This window comes from Stenella coeruleoalba, assembly GCF_951394435.1.
Source record: "Stenella coeruleoalba genome assembly, chromosome: 7".
NCBI classification, from domain to species: Eukaryota; Metazoa; Chordata; class Mammalia; order Artiodactyla; family Delphinidae; genus Stenella; species Stenella coeruleoalba.
In genome coordinates this window covers 18,623,452-18,643,837 of record NC_137153.1, presented here as the reverse complement: position 1 = coordinate 18,643,837, position 20,386 = coordinate 18,623,452, and the positions used below count along the sequence as shown (strand labels likewise).

General features: G+C 38.4%; 1 protein-coding gene across 1 annotated transcript in view; it reads left to right on the top strand.

Moving 5' to 3' along the window:
• ELP3 (elongator acetyltransferase complex subunit 3) overlaps nt 1-20,386 on the top strand; it is a 113,452-nt gene that overhangs the window by 18,298 nt on the left and 74,768 nt on the right. The window contains exons 4-7 of the mRNA XM_079927773.1: nt 104-174; nt 1,117-1,180; nt 2,860-2,928; nt 5,285-5,439. Coding sequence (XP_079783899.1) covers nt 104-174; nt 1,117-1,180; nt 2,860-2,928; nt 5,285-5,439 — 359 coding nt within the window. The remainder of the gene's footprint in view (nt 1-103; nt 175-1,116; nt 1,181-2,859; nt 2,929-5,284; nt 5,440-20,386) is intronic.

Genomic DNA, 20,386 nt, shown 5'->3' with positions numbered 1-20,386 from the left:
ACGCGCAGGCTTGTGCAAGGAGAGCGGAGCCCCAGCGGGTGGCACCTGTGCCGCCTGTATGAATTATTTCATAATTGCTTTTTTATTAATCTTCCTTTTATAGATTGCTGTTGTGGCTGTCATGTGCAAACCCCACAGATGTCCACACATCAGTTTTACAGGAAACATATGTGTGTGAGTATGATGATTGTGATAAGTTGTGTATGTGTATGTATTTTAATTGAACCAGTTAAGTCCCCTAGAACCTTGATCAATACATGCTGGTAATATTTAAAACTGTTTTTTGTTTGTATTTGTTTTTTGGCCACGGCTTGTGGGACCTCAGTTTCCCGACCAGGGATTGAGCCTGGGCCACAGCAGTGAAAGCCTGGCATCACTAACCACTAGGCCACCAGGGAACTCCCTGGTAATATTTAAAACTTTGACTTAATAGATTCATAAGTTAGTTCTTTGAAACAAGCACCTATTAGTAGGATGTCTCAATGCTTTAAAAATGAAGCATATAAAGATTTTAATTTGTTGCAATACACAGTAAAAAAAATTCATAGGTTACAGAACTCAAAACAGTAGATATTCTGTTAACTTGATAAACAATACATGGAAATATGAGCTGCGTAAATTCCAAATGTCAGAAGTTTATAATGAATTTGGATCAGAAAAGTATCAAAGTAAAAACTTATCCTTACTAATAATCTTTAAACTTATTAAATTTAGATAATTAGAAAAATTAGCAGAAGAATATTCATGACTCTAGACAGGAAGATTATTAATCAGGAGAAAGATTTTCTTAAGTGTAGTTACCAAGAGAGCACTGTGAGTATCAATCCAAACTTAGGAAAACTTAGGCCCAGTTATTTGCCCCTAAAAGCTTAAACTTCTAAAATAACAGTGACTGCAATACTCTGAAAATGACTGTAATAATGTTCCTTTATATGTTTATCTTTTTACTTGTTAGTAGAAAATGTATATATTTGCAGATGCTACAAAGGTACAACCTTCTGTTAGGATTCGAAAATGAAGCTGGTTCAGTCAGGATTTTACGGAGCCTGTAGATACTTGAACTAGACTGTTGAACTAAGTTCTGTATCTGACATCTTCATTTTATTGTATTGGCAGATACTGCCCTGGTGGACCTGATTCAGACTTTGAATATTCGACCCAGTCTTATACTGGATATGAGGTAAAGTAATGTGAGGCTGTCCTGAGGAGTGTTACAGCATACTTTATTAAGAGTCTGCTTTTATAAGTACCGGCTTTCTTAAAATTTTTATTTTTTTCCTGATTACATAAGTTATTCATTCACCAAACATTTGCTGAGTGTCTGTTGTTCTAGTCACTGGCGAAATATTTATGTAAGCACTTACTATTAATATGTCAACATTGTTCTAAGTGCTTTACAACTTTAAACCTGACAGCAGGATTTTGAAGGTAGACACTATTATTATCCCAGTTTTTTAGATAAGGAAACCAGGGCCTAGAAGTCTTACATGACTGGCCTGGAGACATGCCCCTAATATGTAACAGGGCCGGGCTTTGAATTCTGTGCTCCTCACCAGTACATTGTCCTGCCTCTGCAGCTGTGAAAAAACAGGTCAGGTCTTGAGAAATTTACATTCTAATAAATGGGGGTAGACAGTAAAGAAACAAACAAGAAAAAACAATCAGGTACTAGTAAATGCAAAGCAGGGAAGTAAAGTCAAGTAAGATGTCGTAGCAGGGTGGATACTTCAGCCTTGGGGGCTAGGAAGGAATGGTCTGAGGAGGTGACATTTAAACTGAGCCCTGAATGACAAGAAAGAGCCTTTCAAGAATACCAAGAAAGAGCATTCCTAGCAGAGAGAATAGCTGGAACACGGAGCCAGGCTCAGAATGACAGTGGGGGGCTCTGGAGCAGAGCAGGTGAGGGGAGAATGAGATTCGGGAGACGGGTGCTGCAGGGGATTGTAAGCCAGGGCAAGGAGTTTGTTATAGGTGTTGTGAAAAGCCATCCAGATTTAAAGCAGGGGTTGATATAATCCAGTGTTGGTTTTTAAAAGATCATTTGATGGTTCTGTGAGGGCAGGATTAGAGCGGGTGCAAGAGAAAGCAGGAGGCCAGCGAGCAGGCTTTCGAAGTCGTCGGCCTCATCCAAAGAGGCCAGCAGCCAGGAAACCATGTGACTTTTTTCTTATACATGGTTTTTCATTTCTTACCTGTTTTTCATAGTTCAAATTTTTAAAAATACTAAAAGAATTTTTCAGTGAAGACTCCCTCTCGTCACTCTCCCCTGGCCACCCCTTTCTGCTTCAGCCCCCGAAGACAATCAGTATCATCCCCTTCAGAGATAATATATAGATATAAAAGCAATACATACTCTTTATCCTAACTTTTTACACAGGAGGTAGTCTATCAAAACCTTGCACCTTACCTTTCTCATTTGACAATGTATCTTAGGGAACATTTTATATCAGTATATTGTTTCATGGCCATAGACTATTCCGTTGTATGATAGCATGATGGCTTTTTGTTAAGCCATTACAAACTGTTGTTGTATTGATATTTAATGATCTGGTTTAAAGGTTATTTTATCAAGTAACTCTTTTGAATGTGTATACACAGCTATGTCTGTGAGCAGTATAACAATTTGGTGACCCTGGGGTTTCCATAAGGGTTTACACAAAGATATAACTATGGTCCAAGGAGCTGCCTCCTGTTGAGTGGAGACCAGCCAAATGCTATTCAGGACATTATTTTGAACCCTGACAAGACTGAGAGAGGAAGAAAGGAGCCCAAGGGAACTTTATTTTTAATACCCTTTTGAAACTACTTTTTATTCTTAATTCAGTGTGGGCATAACAGGATACTTCTCTTTTTTCTTAGCCAACCTCCATGCGAGCTATCCGTGCTAGGTATGACCCTTATCTACAGACAAGACACCGAATAGAACAGGTAAGGTTTTAAAAAGCATTGTTACATTAGATCTTTATACTTAGAAGGTATTCTTGCTTGATTTGAGTTGAACCAGAAATAAGAACTGAAAGAATATTTCTCCCCTTTGTAAGTTTTTAATATCCATCTGTGGGAGGGGGGACTATTTTGCAATACCTAGCAAGGTCAAAAACACTGCTTCCTTTAAAGACTGTATTATTTTCTGTAAGGATTTTATAGTCTCTAAAGTTCTTTCAATTTGTAGAAAGTTATTTATGGTATGAAATTTACAGAATGTGGATATGTCTTAGACAATAGGTGGGTGGATTGAATTTTAGCTTCCATAAGCCAAGTGAGAAGTATTGTGACTAGTTTGCTGGGGTGTGAATGGGGAATTGACTGTACAGGGGGATGAGGGACTCTTGGGAGCCATGGAGTTGTTCTGTATACTGGTGGTGGTGGTGGCAGGGGTTACACAACTCTAAACATTTGTCAAAACTCATTTAATTGTACAAAGTTAGTGGATTTTGTTGTATATAAATTATACCCCGGGAGTTCCCTGGTGGCCTAGTGGTTAGGATTCCGGGCTTTCACTGCTGTGGCCTGGGTTCAATCCCTAGTCGGGAAACTGAGATCCTGCAAACTGCATGGCAAAGCCACACACACACAAAAAAATTATACCTCAATATAACTGATTAAAGACAAGTACTGTGTAGATGGCCTTGCTCTGTTCAAGAACTCTGAACATTAATACAGATTTTCTTTTTCACAATTTTATTTTAAACTTGTCCAATTTCAAACAATGCAAGCACTGTCCATAGTTTTTATAGTTACATCTAGTAAGACAACTAGAAAATCTCAAATGGAAAGTAGCACATACCATAGTCAGTAAGTCGCTTCTGTGCTTAACTGTTATTACGAGTGAATACCAGACACTTCTGATTTTCACATCATTGTCACCCAAGCATATATGGATCAGGATTGTCAGCTGTAGGAGAGGACCCCACCTGCAGGGAGCCAACATAGTTCCTAAACTGACCATTGCTTCAATTTCTTTTTTAGCCATAATTTTTTTTTTTTTTTTTGGAACCCATGCCCCTTGCAGTGGAAGCACGGAGCCCTAACCACTGGCTGGACCACCAGGGAATTCCCTTAGCCATGATATTTAACTCATTTGAAGTGTTTCAGTAGAGTTCAAAATGTTTATATTTTCCAAACAGGAGCATGGGTTTTGAAAGATTTTAGAAACTACCAGAGAGTAGTGATTCTTTTCCTAACTGTAAATGCACTAGAATCACCTGAGTAACTTTTCCAAAATACATGTCAGATTTCACTGCTGAAGTTCTGATTAAGTCTGGTTTAGGGTCCAGGCAAGATATTTTGAAAAAGCTACCAGGAAGATTTTGTTGTGTATTCCTGGTAAACAACCGTAGTTATATTCTTTTAGTGTTGATAGCTATGTACACGTACTTACAGATATATATTTGCATGTGTATGCACATGCCTGCCCATATGCTTACGTATCTGTAAGGATTTACATATGTATAAGGATGTATGTATGTATAAGTTATTTGCCATTTTCAGAAACAAGTATAAAACAAAGTAACTTTTTGCTCATATTAAGTGTGGACATCCTCTTTACGTAGTACATTAGAGTTCATAATTTGTAGTCTACTTGACCTAGTTTTCCTCAGGCCTAAGATATGGCAAGAAATTTAAATACCTGTTTCTAAAAATTAGAATCTTGCCTTATTGTAGTTGAAAAACTGAAAGATCTATACCATTCTCTTCCCAAATAGAAGAGATGTCATATTTCAGAGTTTATTGTCCTTGCCCCACCCCTGAAACTAGGCTTAAGGTGCTACCTGTACCCAGAAACTTCATAATTAATTCAAAACTTTTAATTTAAAACTGCTTTCTTAACGTTTCTTTCTAATCTAGTGTTCTCTTTCTTTCACTTGCATCAAGTCCTGATTATGTTGTATATAGTCTTCTTCGTCCCCAATGCTGACCACAAAGTCTGGCATAAAATATGTAATCAACAAATATTTGTTTATTCTATTACATACTGTGTTATTTGCTTTGCTGCTCTCTAATTTATATTCTTTGTATTATTAAGTTTTCACTTAACTCTGTAAGTTGACATCAGACTTCTTGTTTATTATTTTTAATTCTCGTCCTCCTTATTTGAGCAATAATTTCCTTTTCAGACCCTGGAGTCTATTTTTTTTAGTCCATAGAATTTGCTTAACATGTTTGCTTCTCATTTTTAAACTATACAGATGAGAACACCGCAAAGTAAAATTAGAAATTTGCAATAACCTTCTTAGGGTAGTTGACTATATCTTTCTAATGCTGATGAATTTATGTCTTTCAGTTAAAACAGCTTGGTCACAGTGTGGATAAAGTGGAATTTATTGTGATGGGTGGAACATTTATGGCGCTTCCAGAAGAATACAGAGATTATTTTATTCGAAATTTACATGATGCCTTATCAGGACATACCTCCAACAATATTTACGAGGCAGTCAAGTAAGAAATTCTTATTTTATCATATTCACCAACGCTGGTTGTCAGTTTATCCTCCTAGCAGCAGTCTGTGAGAATTCCTTTTGCTCTATGTCTATATTCCTAGTTCTTTTGGGGAGGGAGGGGAGAGGATGTCATTCTTTTTATTTGCATACCTTTCATGGGTTGTAAGGTTAAATACATTTTTTCCCAATTTTCTTGAGCTACAATGAACGTAGAGCACTGTATAAGTTAGGGTGTGCAGCATAATGATTTGATGTCACATATATCATGAAATGATGAGCACAGTAAGCTGAGTTAACATCTGTCATCTCATACAGTCCTAGTCCTTGTAGTTGCTTCTGTTTTGTGGGAAAAAGGATTATGTTTTTAAAAAGTGAGTATGGTCCATTGGTTATTAGTATTTTCACAAAATCACTATGTGAAAGAATAAAAAGAAACTAAAAAAAAAAGAAAAAGAACAACAGCAACAAAAAACCAAAACCAAGGGATTTCCCTGGTGGTGCAGTGGTTAAGAATCCGCCTGCCAATGCAGGGGACACGGGTTCGAGCCCTGGTCCAGGAAGATCCCACATGCCATGGAGCAACCTAGCCCGTGTGCCACAACTACAGAGCCTGCACTCTAGAGCCCGTGAGCCACAACTACTGAGCCCGTGTGCCACAACTACTGAAGCCCACGTGCCTAGAGCCCGTGCTCCACAACAAGAGAAGCCACCGCAGTGAGAAGCCCCCACACCGCAACGAAGAGTAGCCCCTGCTCGCCGTAACTAGAGAAAGCCCACGTGCAGGAACAAAGACCCAATGCAGCCAAAAATAAATAAATAAGTAAATAAATTTACTTTAAAACCCAGAAAAACCACTGTGCAGCTCTTCTCAGCCTGAGGCTGGTCTAAACTGCAGGGGTAGCTTTGATTGGACTAGGTGAGCCCACCCAAAAAGAGCACTGGGAGTACTTTTAATCTGAGACATTTAACTGCTATATAATCAACAAAACAAGTGACTTTTTTTAAAAACGTATTTATTGGGTATAATTGTTTAACAATGTTGTGTTAGTTTCTGCTGTATAACAAAGTGAATCAGCTATACATATACATATATCCCCGTATCCCCTCCCTCTTGTGTCTTCCTCTCACCCTCCCTATCCCACCCCTCTAGGTGGTCACAGAACACCAAGCTGATCTCCCTGCATGTTGCAGCTGCTTCCTACTAGCTATCTGTTTTACATTTGGTAGTGTATATATGTCAGTGTTACTCTCACTTTGTCCCAGCTTGCCAACTTCCCCCTCCCTGGGTCCTCAAGTCCATTCTCTATGTCTGCGTCTTTATTCCTGTCCTGCCCCTAGATTCATGAGAACCTTTTTTTTTTTTTATGATTCCATATATATGTGTTAGCATAAGGTATTTGTTTTTCTCTTTCTGACTTACTTCACTCTGTATGACAGACTCTAGACCCATCCAAACAAAACACTCCCATTTACCATTGCAACAAAAAGAATAAAATATCTAGGAATAAACCTTCCTAAGGAGACAAAACACCTGTATGCAGAAAACTATAAGACACTGATGAAAGAAATTAAAGACGATACAAACAGATGGAGAGATATACCATGTTCTTGGATTGGAAGAATTAACATTGTGAAAATGACTGTACTACCCAAAGCAATCTACAGATTCAGTGCAATCCCTGTCAAGCTACCAAAGGCATTTTTCACAGAACTAGAACAAAAAATTTTACAATTTGTATGGAAACACAAAAGACCCCGAATAGCCAAAGCAATCTTGAGAAAGAAAAACAGAGCTGGAGGAATCAGGCTACCTGACTTCAGGCTGTACTATAAAGCTACAGTAATCAAGACAGTATGGTACTGGCAGAAAAACAGAAATATAGATCAGTGGAACAGGATAGAAAGCCCAGAGATAAACCCATGCACATATGGTCACCTTATCTTTGATAAAGGAGGCAAGAATATACAATGGAGAAAAGACAGCCTGTTCAGTAAGTGGTGCTGGGAAAACTGGACAGCTACATGTAAAAGAATGAAATTAGAACACTTCCTAACACCATACACAAAAATAAACTCAAAATGGATTAAAGACCTAAATGTAAGGCCAGACACTGTGAAACTCTTAGAGGAAAACATAGAGAACACTTTGACATAAATCACAGCAAGATCCTTTTTGACCCACCTCCTAGAGAAATGGGAGTAAAAGCAAAAATAAACACATGGGACCTAATGAAACTTAAATGCTTTTGCACAGCAAAGGTAACCATAAACAAGAGGAAAAGACAACCCTCAGAATGGAAGAAAGTATTTGCAAATGAAGCAACTGACAAAGGATTCATCTCCCAAATATACAAGCAGCTCATGCAGTTCAATATTAAAAAAACAAGCAACCCAATCCAAAAATGGGCAGAAGACCTAAGTAGACGTTTCTCCAAAGAAGATATACAGACTGCCAACAAACACATGAAAGGATGCTCAACATCACTAATCATTAGAGAAATGCAAATCAAAACTACAATGAGGTATCATCTCACACTGGTTAGAATGGCCATCATCAAAAAAATCTACAAGCAATAAATGCTGGAGAGGGTGTGGAGAAAAGGGAACCCTCTTACACTGTTGGTGGGAATGTAAATTGATACAGCCACTGTGGAGAACAGTATGGAGGTTCCTTAAAAAACTAGAAATAGAGACTTCCCTGGTGGTCCAGTGGTTGAGACTCTGTGCTCCCAATGCAGGGGGCCCGGGTTCGATCCCTGGTCAGGGAACTAGATCCCACATACTGCAACTAAGAGTTGGCATGCCACAACTATAAGGATTCTGCATGCCGCAACAAAGATCCCACGTGCCGCAACTAAGACCGGGCGCAGCCAAATAAATAAATATTAAAAAAAAAAAAAACTAGAAATAGAGGGCTTCCCTGGTGGCGCAGTGGTTGAGAGTCCGCCTGCCGATGCAGGGGACGCGGGTTCGTGCCCGGGTCCGGGAGGACCCATGTGCCGCGGAGCGGCTGGGACCGTGAGCCATGGCCGCTGAGCCTGCACGTCCGGAGCCTGTGCTCCACGACGGGAGAGGCCACAACAGTGAGAGGCCCGCATACCACAAAAAAAATAAAAAACTAGAAATAGAACTACCATATGACCTAGCAGTCCCACTACTGGGCATATACCCTAAGAAAACCATAATTCAAAACGAGTCATGTACCCCAATGTTCATTGTAGCTCTATTTACAATAGCCAGGACATGGAAGCAACCTAAGTGTCCGTCGACAGATGAATGGATAAAGACGATGTGGCACATATATACAATGGAATATTACTCAGCCATAGAAAAACAAGTGACTATTATTTAATAACTATTGTTCTAATTACTGTTTAATAACTATTAAATAATTTGTTGATGGGATCATTTATTTCAAATTCTAGTTGACGGAAGACAATTATGCTTTCTTTTGATACCTCATATCTCCATTTTTAGTGAGAAGAATACTAAGGTTTCATATATAGTTCAATGATTTAAGAAGTGAAAGTCTTAGAATAGTTTTTATTTTCAGAAATTTCAGGAACACCTGGCTAAGTTACTGTGTACTATTCTCTTTTATTTACTGAACATTAATTGAAGGCCCATTAGGGGCCATGCATTGCCTTGGACACTGGGAACAACGTGGTGAACAAGACGGATGTTGTCCTTGCCCTCGTGGTGCTTACATTCTACTGGTTCAACAAATACCAAACAGCAAGTGCTGTGATGGATATAGACGGCTATGATGGAGAATACCTGGGCTGATTCTGCACACAAAGTGGTGACGTTTAAGCTGAGATCTGAAGTATAAGGAGGGAGTCAGGCCAAGCGCAGAAAAAAGAAGAGGCACTGAAATGAGGAAGAACTTGAGGTGTTCCAGGAACAGAGAGGAGGCCAGGGTATCTAGATTCCAGTGAAAAGGGGGGCATATGTCATGAAGGGAGATTGAAAAGTTAGGTGTGGGCCTGATTATACATGCTTTTGAGGACTTAAAAACTTTCGAATCAGCAGTAGGAAGTAGATGAATGGTTTCAAGCAGGAGACTGATGTGTTCGGGTTTGTAAGAAGCTCATTCTGGTTATTGTGTGGCTGCAACATGAGAATGTTGGTGCAAGAGTGGACGTGGGAAACTGGGTGGAAGAGTGTTGTATCCACCCCAGCTCAGATGAGGGTGGTGGCAGTAATGACAGAAAAGAATAGATGGAATAGCTGTATTTTTGTGTGGAAACTGACAGATTTTGGATCAGGTCCGCGGTAAGAAAGAGGAACGAATCAAGGATGACACCCAGGTTTTGGTTGTAGGAAATGATCGAGAGTTGTGTCACATACTGAGATGGAAAAGACAGAAGGAAGAACAGGTTTGTGGGAGAAAATCAAGAGTTTTACTTTGGCTGCATTAAGTTTGAAATGCCTAGAATACATTCAGGTGGGGATGTCCATAGGCTATATAAGAGATGTCTGGGCTGGCGATATAAAATTGGGGATTATCAGCTCATAGATGGTATTTATAGCCATGCAAATGGATAAGGTCACCTTATGGGAGAGTTTCAGATTTCCAAGGTATGCTACATGAAAACGCAATTTTTAGGGCCATTCTTGCAGTGTGAGCCCATCATTTTTGTATACGTGCCTGTGAGTATAAATGCATAGAAGAGGTGGTAGAATGGTGATCAGCATAGGCAATAGTTAGCACTGAGGAGAGAGGGACATGAGACGTGGGGGTAAAGGAGGACGTATACAGCGTACAGTGTGCTGAGCATTGTGGTAAGTATTCACTTATCCAATTCTTATAAGAAGTCTTTAAGTATTTAACCTATCCCTGTTCTACAAGTGAGGAAACGTTCATTACCCTGTAATTAAGACAGTTTTGGACAAGCACACTTGTGAATGAATTTTGAATGATCCATCTGTTGGTCAGATATTGACAGCTAACGACCTAGGTAGGGCTTCCTCTTAGAATTGGGGACAGGGCCGTCTTTTTGTGCTCTCCCTACTTCTCCTAGCCCCTTCTTTTGCTCTCCTTTGGGTTGGTAAAAATGAAAAGAGTAGAGACTTTTTCATAAGTTTAAATAAATCTCAAGGGTAGTTTGAGGGGCCTGGGTAGAGAGTTCAGCAGCTGGGAAAGCATGTGTGAGCAGCTACTTTGTGTGATTGCCAGTAGAGGATGTGACAGGTTAATTCTATGTCCATGAATCCGGACTTTGAGCAACAGCTGGCCCAGGTGATCTCTCCATCCTGCAGGGCCTTTCGTAGCAGGATGAGATGGGACCGTATTTTACTGCTCATTCAGAACCTTGATCGTTCATGAATATGAGTCATGCTGAGTAAAACGCTGAAGTCTTTCAATCTTTAGAGGAGTAATGATGTAAATCCATCGCATTCTTCCTAATAATACTGAAAATCAGATGATAGCTTAGAATAAAATGCAATTGGAGGAAGGAAAACAACCTTAATTAGTTCAAAGCCCCATGATATTAGGATGGCAGCAGTACCTCAGAGGATTACTGACTAAAATCCATTGAACTCTGAGAATTCCCTCACAGGATAATCTATTCAGACCATCATATTTTTCTATGCATGCTTATGTATTATATATTTTTTCGTTAGTGCAGCTGTTCTCATGTTGCAGACCTTGCACATTATGTGGATTTGAGCCATAAATATCTTGGACTTGTCCCGCCCTTCCCCACCCCCATGAAAGTTTGCTGCAGAGCTTTTTAGTCTACAGTTTGGGTCCCCCGGGTCATGTGAGCTAGGCCAACTGAAGATCTGCATAATGAATTTTTAGGATGCAGTTAGTCTGACATCTCATCAGCTGAAACTTTAAAATATTTGCTATATTCTTTGTGTGAAGTTTTATCTTTATTTTTGCAGAAGTGGTGCAGTGTCTAGTGGTGTTTGTAAATTGCCTCTTTTTTTCCAGGTGAAAATAGAGTTTTATTATTATTATAACTTGCGATTACGGTATGTGTGTAGAAAAAGCCGTTTGGAGAAGCAAGCCTCTTTCTCTAATGGGCCAGGCAGAGCCGGCGTTGTTTTGTTTCTTGAATTTACCTCAAGGGGGCAACAAACACTTTACTTTCGGATAAAAATTTTTATGGGATTTGAGCCTTCATTGCAACAAATATCATGAATGGCTCTCGGGAAGTAGTAAAAGTACAATCTGGGAGTCATGAAACCATCCATAAATGCTACACTGAATCCTGCCAACCCACATTCGACGTGTTTTGCTTTTTACTCCTGGTCTCTATACTTTTATGAGATTATCTGGAAAAAGCCAATTTCTGGTATCTTGTTTGCTTCGTTGAGGTAAATTTTTACTGCCAATTCCCTATAATAGAGTTGGTATTTGTTTTTCAGGGAAGCTTTGTATAATTTGAAGAAATAGTTGTCTGGTTTGTATTATAGAGACATAGAAAACTATTTTCAAATGTTGACATCTTTGCAAAATGTAGAGCAGCCCAGAGATACTGTGTTTTGAACATAACGTTTTCTTCAAAATTTTTGGATGAGATATTTACTTTGCCGTTCTCTAAGTTCTCTTGCGCAGAGGGTATTCATGAAAATTGTTTGGGTTACCCAGCGTGACCCACCTCTCTCAGAGGTAAGGTGATGAATTTCATGTTTATTTTACTAGTAGTTGATACTAGTACAACTACACAGATGTAATACTGACTTTGACAAGCTTAGCATAGGTGGGGTGTTTTTTGTTGTTGTTTTTAATAAATTTATTTATTTTATTTATTTATTTTTGGCGGCGTTGGGTCTTCGTTGCTGCGCGCAGGTTTTCTCTAGTTGCAGCGAGCGGGAGCTGCTCTTTGTTGCGGTGTGCGGGCTTCTCATTGCGGTGGCTTTTCTCTTTGCAGAGCAAGGGCTCTAGGCGTGCGGGCTTCAGTAGTTGTGGCATGTGGACTCAGTAGTTGTGGCTTGTGGGCTCTAGAGCGCAGCCTCAGTAGTTGTGACACACGGGCTTAGTTGCTCTGCGGCAGGTGGATCTTCCCGGACCAGGGCTTGAACCTGTGTCCCCTGCATTGGCAGGTGGATTCTCAACCACTGCGCCATCAGGGAAGTCCCTAGGTGGGTTTTTTTTTAAATATTAATTTTAAATTAAGTTAAAAGTTACATATTGTGACAGATGAGTCAACCGTGTTTAAGGTTAAAAGTCTTTGTTCGAATTAGGGTCAAGTTCTACTATCAGCTCAAGTGTGTCTCTGCTTTGCTATTGTGTGTGCCATCTGGTTAAAGTTTTGTTTTTTTCTTAAAAGATTAAGAGTTAGGGTAAGGAAAAGCCCTAACAAGGTGAACTTGGTTGTTATTTATGGCAGGTTAGTAACAAGCAGTATGTTATATCCTTGCAGATGGAAACATTGGAAAGCTGAGTGAACAGAGAGGTCAAGGACAAAGCAGGTATGATTTCTGTGAAGGCTCATTAAATCAAGCAAAGTGATAATCACTCATTACTATCAGCTAGACTGAGACTGCAGTAATCTCCAGAGATCATCAATTACTGGTGACTATCATCCTCTAAAAATCATAGCTCTGGAGGTGAAAAGGACCAGCAGTGGGATCTGAGTCACCCGTTCACCAGAATGCAAATGTTGCCAAATATCTCAAAACAACCTTTTAAAATGGTTTTATTCCTTTTTAATCAGCCTTGCCCAGAAGCAGTTTTGCATTCAATTTTTAATGCTCCTTGGCTGTTTTCACAAGATGCAATTTAAAAGGGTAGTTACCCACCAAGAAGTAGGTGAGTCATACCTTCTCCCTGTGGAATTTTTAATTCAGTTCTGTTCCTTCCTCTTTTTTTCCCCCTCCATCAATGACTTTAAATCCTCCAACTATGTCCTTCTGTGTCTTGGAGAAACTAGAGTGCTCGGTAATGCTGGGTCCCAGGCCCAGAAACTAATTTCATAGACTTGCAGAGGAATGAAGAAAGCAAAGCAACCTAAGAAGGCCTGAAAGTGGCCATCTCCTGCCTTGCTGCCCTGGCCTTATTTCTGGCAGGCCTCAGAACCTCTTGCATGTCTGGACTTTGGCTCTAATACCCTCCCCATCCCCGCCCCTCACTTCATATTGTTGATCACTTTTACTTTCTTCCTTGGTAATCAGATTTTCGTAGATGGTGACCAGGATCCTCAACATTGGCAGTCCAACCTAGGATACAATCTTAGTCATCATAAAAAGAGGTGATGTTAGTTGTTTTTCTTCCAACATTTTATTTGAAACAAACAAAAATTGAAAGAATTTTCCAGTGAACATCCCATACCTGTCACCGAGGTTCTACTGTGTTTGCTTTATCACATACTTATCCAACTAGCCATTCCTCTATCAACCCATCAATCCTTCTTTTTATTTTTTTAAGACATTTCAAAGCAGGCTGCAGACTTCAGTACCCTTCTCCCCGAATACGTGCATTTGCACATCGTTAGCTACTTCACTGTTTGTAATATTTTCTTTTCAAGTAAATTTACATACTGTGAAATGCACAGGTCTTATGGGTACTCTTTGATGAGTTCTAACAAATGCATATACCTGTGCAACAAAATCATACTAAGATATAGAACATTACCATCATCCCAGAAGGTTTCCTCCTGTCTACTCCCAGTAAATCCTCACCTGCACCTCCCAGAAGCAGCAGTCTTCTCTTTTTTTCCTTTCATAGATTAGTTTTGCCTGTTCTAAAACGTCATGTGAATGGAACCATATAGCACATACTCTTTAGTGTAAGGCGTCTTTCACCGGGCGTTATATTTAGAGATTCATCCACGTTGGGTATTTCAGTAGCTGTTACCTTTTTAGTGCTGGGTAGGATTCTGTTATATGCATAGAGCACAGTTTGTTTATCCATTCTATTGATGGATAGCTGGGCTGTTTCCAGTTTGTAGTTATTATGATAAAACTTCAGTGAACATACTTATATAAGTCTTTTTGTGAATATATGTATTTATTTCTCTTGGGTAATAACTAGAAGTGGAATTGCTACATCATATGTTTAGTTTTGAAATTGCCAGACATTTTCCCAAAGTGGTTGTACCATTTTTACTCCTACGAGTAATGTATGAGTGTTCATTTGTTCCACGTCCTCACCAGCATAAGGTGTTGTCAGTCTTTGTAAGTTTAGCTATTCTAGTGGGTGTGTTGTGGGTTTAGTTGTGGTTTTAATTTGCATTTTTCTGATGACTAATGATGTTGAGCACTTTATTACGTGCTTATGCTTTCTATATATATTTCCTTTGTGAAGTGTGTGTTAAAATCTTTTGCACATTTTTTATTGGGCTATTATATATCCTGGATTCTAGTCCTTTGTTAGATCTATATTTTACAAATACGAAAACCCAGTCTGTGGCTTGAGTGTTCATTATGTTAATGTATTTGAGCAGAGTATTTTGTCTTGGTAAAGTCTAATTTGCAGTTTTTTCTTTCATAATTACTGCTTTTTGTATTATCTCTAACAAACCTTTGCCTACTCACAAGGCAAAAAGATATTTTCCTGTGTTCTCTTCTAGTTATTGTTTTAGCCTTTGTATTTACCTTTCATACGTAGGCTTATGATCCATCTTGATTTAATATTTTATATATAGTGTGAGGTAGGAGTCAAGGTTTCTTTTTTTCCATATACATACCTAATTGTTTCAACATTACTTGTTTTAAAACTTCCCTTTCCTATATAGATTGTATTGGCACCTTTGTCAAAAATCAATTGGCTAGGGCTTCCCTGTTGGTGCAGTGGTTAAGAATCCACCTGCCAATGCAGAGACGTGGGTTCGAGTCCTGGTCCCAGAAGATCCCACATGCTGTGGAGCAACTAAGCCCATGCACCACAACTACTGAGCCTGCGCTCTAGAGCTCACAAGCCACAACTACTGAAGCCCGTGCGCCTAGAGCCCATGCTCCGCAATGAGAGAAGCCACCGCAATGAGAGGCCAGCACACCACAACGAAGAGTAGTCCCCACTCGCTGCAACTAGAGAAAACCCACGCGCAGCAACAAAGACCCCGTGCAGCCAAAAATAAATAAAATAATTTTTTAAAAAATCAATTGGCTATATAAATTTGGGACTGTACTCTCTTCTGTTCCGTTGATGTGTTTTTGTCTTTATGCCAGTACCACAGTCCTGATTACTGTAGTTTTATACCTTTAAGTAGCATAAGTCTTCTAACTCTGTCACAGTTTTTCAAGATTGCTCTGGATATAGGTGCTTTGCCTTTCTATATAAAGTTTATGCTTATCAATTTCTATTAAAAAGTGTGATAGCCATATTAACAAACTGAAGGATAAAAACCATATGATCATCGCAATAGATGCAGAAAAAGCTTTCAACAAAATTCAACACCCATTTATGATAAACACTCTCCAGAAAGTGGGCATAGAGGGAACCTACCTCAACATAATAAAGTCCATATATGACAAACCCACAGCCAACATAATTCTCAATGGTGAAAAACTGAAACCATTTCCTCTAAGATCAGGAACGAGACAAGGTTGCCCACTATCACCTCTGTTGTTCAACATAGTTTTGCAAGTTTTAGCCACAGCAATCAGAGAAGAAAAAGAAATAAAAGGAATCCAAATCAGAAAAGAAGACTTAAAACTGTCACTGTTTACAGATGACAAGATACTATACATAGAGAATCCTAAAGATGCTACCAGAAAACTACTAGAGCTAATCAGTGAATTTGGTAAAGTAGCAGGATACAAAATTAATGCGCAGAAATCTCTTGCATTCCTATACACTAAAGGTGAAAAATCTGTAGGAGAAATTAAAGAAACAGTCCCATTTACCGTTGAAACAAAAAGAATAAAATACCTAGGAATAAATCTTCCTAAGGAGACAAAACGCCTGTTTGCAGAAAACTATAAGACACTGATGAAAGAAATTAAAGGTAATACAGACAGATGGAGAGAGATACCATGTTCCTGGATTGCAAGAATCAACATTGTGAAAACGACTGTACTACCCAAAGCAATCTACAGATTCAGTGTAATCCCTGTCAAGCTACCAATGGCATTTTTCACAGAACTAGAACAAAAAATTTTACAATTTCTATGGAAACAGAAAAGACCCTGAACAGCAGAAGTAATCTTGAGAAAGAAAAACAGAGCTGGAGCAATCAGGCTCCCTGACTTCAGACTATACTACAAGGCTACAGTAATCAAGACAGTATGGGTGGGAGGGAGATGCAAGAGGGAGGGGATATGGGGATATATGTATACATATAGCTGAGTCACTTTGTTATACTCAGAAACTAACACAACATTGTAAAGCAATTATACTCCAATAAAGATGTTAAAAAAAGAAAAAAGACAGTATGGTACTGGCACAAAAACAGAAATATAGATCCATGGAACAGAATAGAAAGCCCAGAGATAAACCCACGCACGTATGATCACTGTATCTTTGACAAAGGAGGCAAGAATATAAAATGAAGAAAAGACAGCCTGTTCAATAAGTGATGCAGGGAAAACTGGAGAGCTACATGTAAAAGAATGAAATTAGAATACTTCCTAACACCATACACAGAAATAAACTCAAAACGGATTAAAGGGCTTCCCTCGTGGCGCAGTGGTTGAGAGTCCACCTGCCGATGCAGGGGACGTGGGTTTGTGCCCCGGTCCGGGAAAATCCCATGTGCCGCAGAGCGGCTAGACCTGTGAGCCATGGCCGCTAAGTCTGCGCATCTGGAGCCTGTGCTCCACAACAGGAGAGGCCACAACAGTGAGAGGCCCGCGTACCGCAAAAAAAAAAACAAAAAAAAAAGATTAAAGACCTAAATGTAAGGCCAGACACTATAAAACTCTTAGAGGAAAACATAGGCAGAACACTCTATGACATAAATCACAGCAAGATCCTTTTTGATCCACCTCCTAGAGAAATGGAAATGAGAACAAAAATAAACAATGGGACCTAATGAAACTTGAAGCTTTTGCACAGCAAAGGAAACCATAAACAAGACAATAAGACAACCCTCCGAATGGGAGAAAATATTTGCAAACGAAGCAACTGACAAAGGATTTATCTACAAAATATCCAAGCAGCTCATGCAGCTCAATATCCAGAAAACAAGCAGCCCAATCCAAAAATGAGCAGAAGACCTAAATAGACATTTCTCCAAAAAAGATATACAGATTGCCAACAAACACATGAAAGGGTGCTCAGTTGTCACTAATCATTAGAGAAATGCAAATCAAAACCACAATGAGGTATCACCTCACTCTGGTCAGAATGGCCATTATCAAAAAGTCTACGAACAATAAATGCTGGAGAGGGTGTGAAGAAAAGGGAACCCTTTTGCACTCTTGGTGGGAATGTAAATTGTTACAGCTGCTATGGAGAACAGTATGGAGGTTCCTTAAAAAACTAAAAATAGAACTACCATATGACCTAGCAGTCCCACTACTGGGCATACACCCTGAGAAAACCATAATTCAGAAAGAGACATGTACCACAGTGTTCATTGCAGCACTGTTTACAATAGCCAGGACATGGAAGCAACCTAAGTGTCCATTGACAGATGAATGGATAAAGATGTGGCACGTATATACAATGGAATATTACTCAGCCAAAAAAGAAGTGAAGTTGAGTTATTTGTAGTGAGGTGGATGGACCTAGAGTGTGTCATACAGAGTGGAGTAAGTCAGAAAGAGAAAACCAAATGTTGTATGCTAACGTATATATGGAATCTAAAAAAGAAAAAAAAAGGGTTCAGATGAACCTAGGGGTAGGACAGGAGTAAAGACGCAGACGTAGAGAGTGAACTGGAGGACACGGGGAGGGGGAAGGGTAAGCTGGGATGAAGTGAAAGAGTAGCATTGACATATATACACTACCAAATGTAAAATAGATAGCTACTAGGAAGCAGCTGCATAGCACAGGGAGATCAGCTCGGTGCTTTGTGACCACCTAGCAGGGTGGAATGTGGGGGGTGGGAGGGAGGCACAAGAGGAGGGGATATGGGGATGTAAGTATACATATAACTAATTCACTTTGTTATATAGCAGAAACTAACACAGCATTGTAAAGCAATTATACTCTAATAAAGATGTTAAAAAAAATAAGTAAAAAATAAAAAGTGTGATAGGATTGGGAATGTGTTTAAACTATAGAAGAATTTTGAGAAAATTACCATTTATTGTTTTCCGGTTTTTGAACATAGTCTATCTCCTGGTTTCCTTAAGTGTTTTTTAATTTCTCTTAGCAGTCTTCAGTTTGGATATTTTGTAAGCTTTTTGTTAAATTTATTCCAAAGTATTTTGTTGATGCTATATTAAATGAAATTTTTAAAAATTGTATTTTCAAATTGTTTGCAGCTAGTATCTAGATACATGGTTGATTTTTGTATATTAACCTTATATCATATGACCTTACTATAAATTCACTACTTAGTTCTAAAAGTGGTTTTTGTAAATTTGCTGGGATTTTCTTCAAAAACAATCATATAATCTGCAAATACAGTGAGTTTTAATTTTTCCATTTGGATTTGCATGCTTTTCTTTTTCTTGCCATATTGCAACGGCTAGGACATTCTGTACAGTGTTAAATAGAAGTGATGAGAGTGAGTCTCTCTGTCTTATTCCCAGTAATACAGGGAAAACATTTAATATTGCAGTGTTAAGTATAGTGTTACTTGTGAGTTTTTTTGTAGATACCTTTATCAGATGGAAGAATTTTGCTAAGAGTTTTTATCATTAACTCATTTGTCTAATGATTTCTCTGTATTTAAATGATCATATGATTTTCCTCCTTTATTCTGATAATATATAGCACTTTGATTGATCTTTTAATGTTAAACTAACCTTGCATTCCTAAGATAAACCCTATTTGGTCAAAATGTATTTTTCTTTTTATATATCACTGGATTCACCTTTCTAATACTTTGTAAAGGATTTTTTTCATGAGGGATGGTGGTTTGTGATTTCCTTTTATGTAACTTCTTTGTCAGGTTTTGGTTTTAGTGTTATGCCGGCCCTATAAAACAACTTATGAAGTGTTTCCTCCTCTATTTTCTGAAAGAGTTCATGTAAGATGAATATTATTTTTTCTGTGTTTGCTAGTACTCAACAGTAAAACTATCCAAGACTGGAGTTTCTTTATGGGAGGGTCTTAGATGATTAATTCAGTTCCTTTAATAGATAAAGGGATATTCAAATTTTCTGTTTCTTCTGTGTCCATTTTGGTAAATTATACTTTTCAAGGAATTTGTTTTATCCAGATTGTCAGACTTTTTGGTATTAAGTTGTTCATAATGTTCCCTTATTTTGTCTTTAATGTCTGTAGGAGGTTAGTGATCATCCCTCCTTCACTCCTGATATTGATTACCTGTGTTCTCTCTTTTTTTTCTTTATTAGTCTAGTTAAGGCTTATCAAATTTTGTTCTTTGTAAAGAATTAACTTTTGGTTTTGTTTATGTCCTCTACTTAATATATTTCTGCTTTTATTTTTATTACCATCTTCTACTTGCTTTGGATTTCCTTTGCTCTTTCTATGCTTAAGTAAGGTATAGAAACTTATCACTATAGACCTTTCTTCTTTTCTAGTAAGTATTTAAAGCTTTAAAGTTTTCCCCTAAGCACTGCTTTGGCTGAATCCCACATATTTTAATATGTTGTATTTTAATTATTATTCAGTTCAAAATGTTTCCTAAAATTGTTTGTATTTTGACCCATGGATTATATACAAATGGATGGTTTAATTTCTAAATTTCCAAAAACTTGGAGTTTTTCTTGATTTCTTAATGTCATTGATTTCTAATTTAATTCCATATTGGTCAGAGAGGGTCTATTCTATACAATTTCAGTTTCTTGAAGTTTTTTTATTGAGGCTTATTTTGTGGCTCAGCATATATGGTCTGTCTTGGTGAACAAACTATGTATATTTGATAGAATGTGTATTCTGCAGTTGTTGGATGTAATGTTCTATAAATATC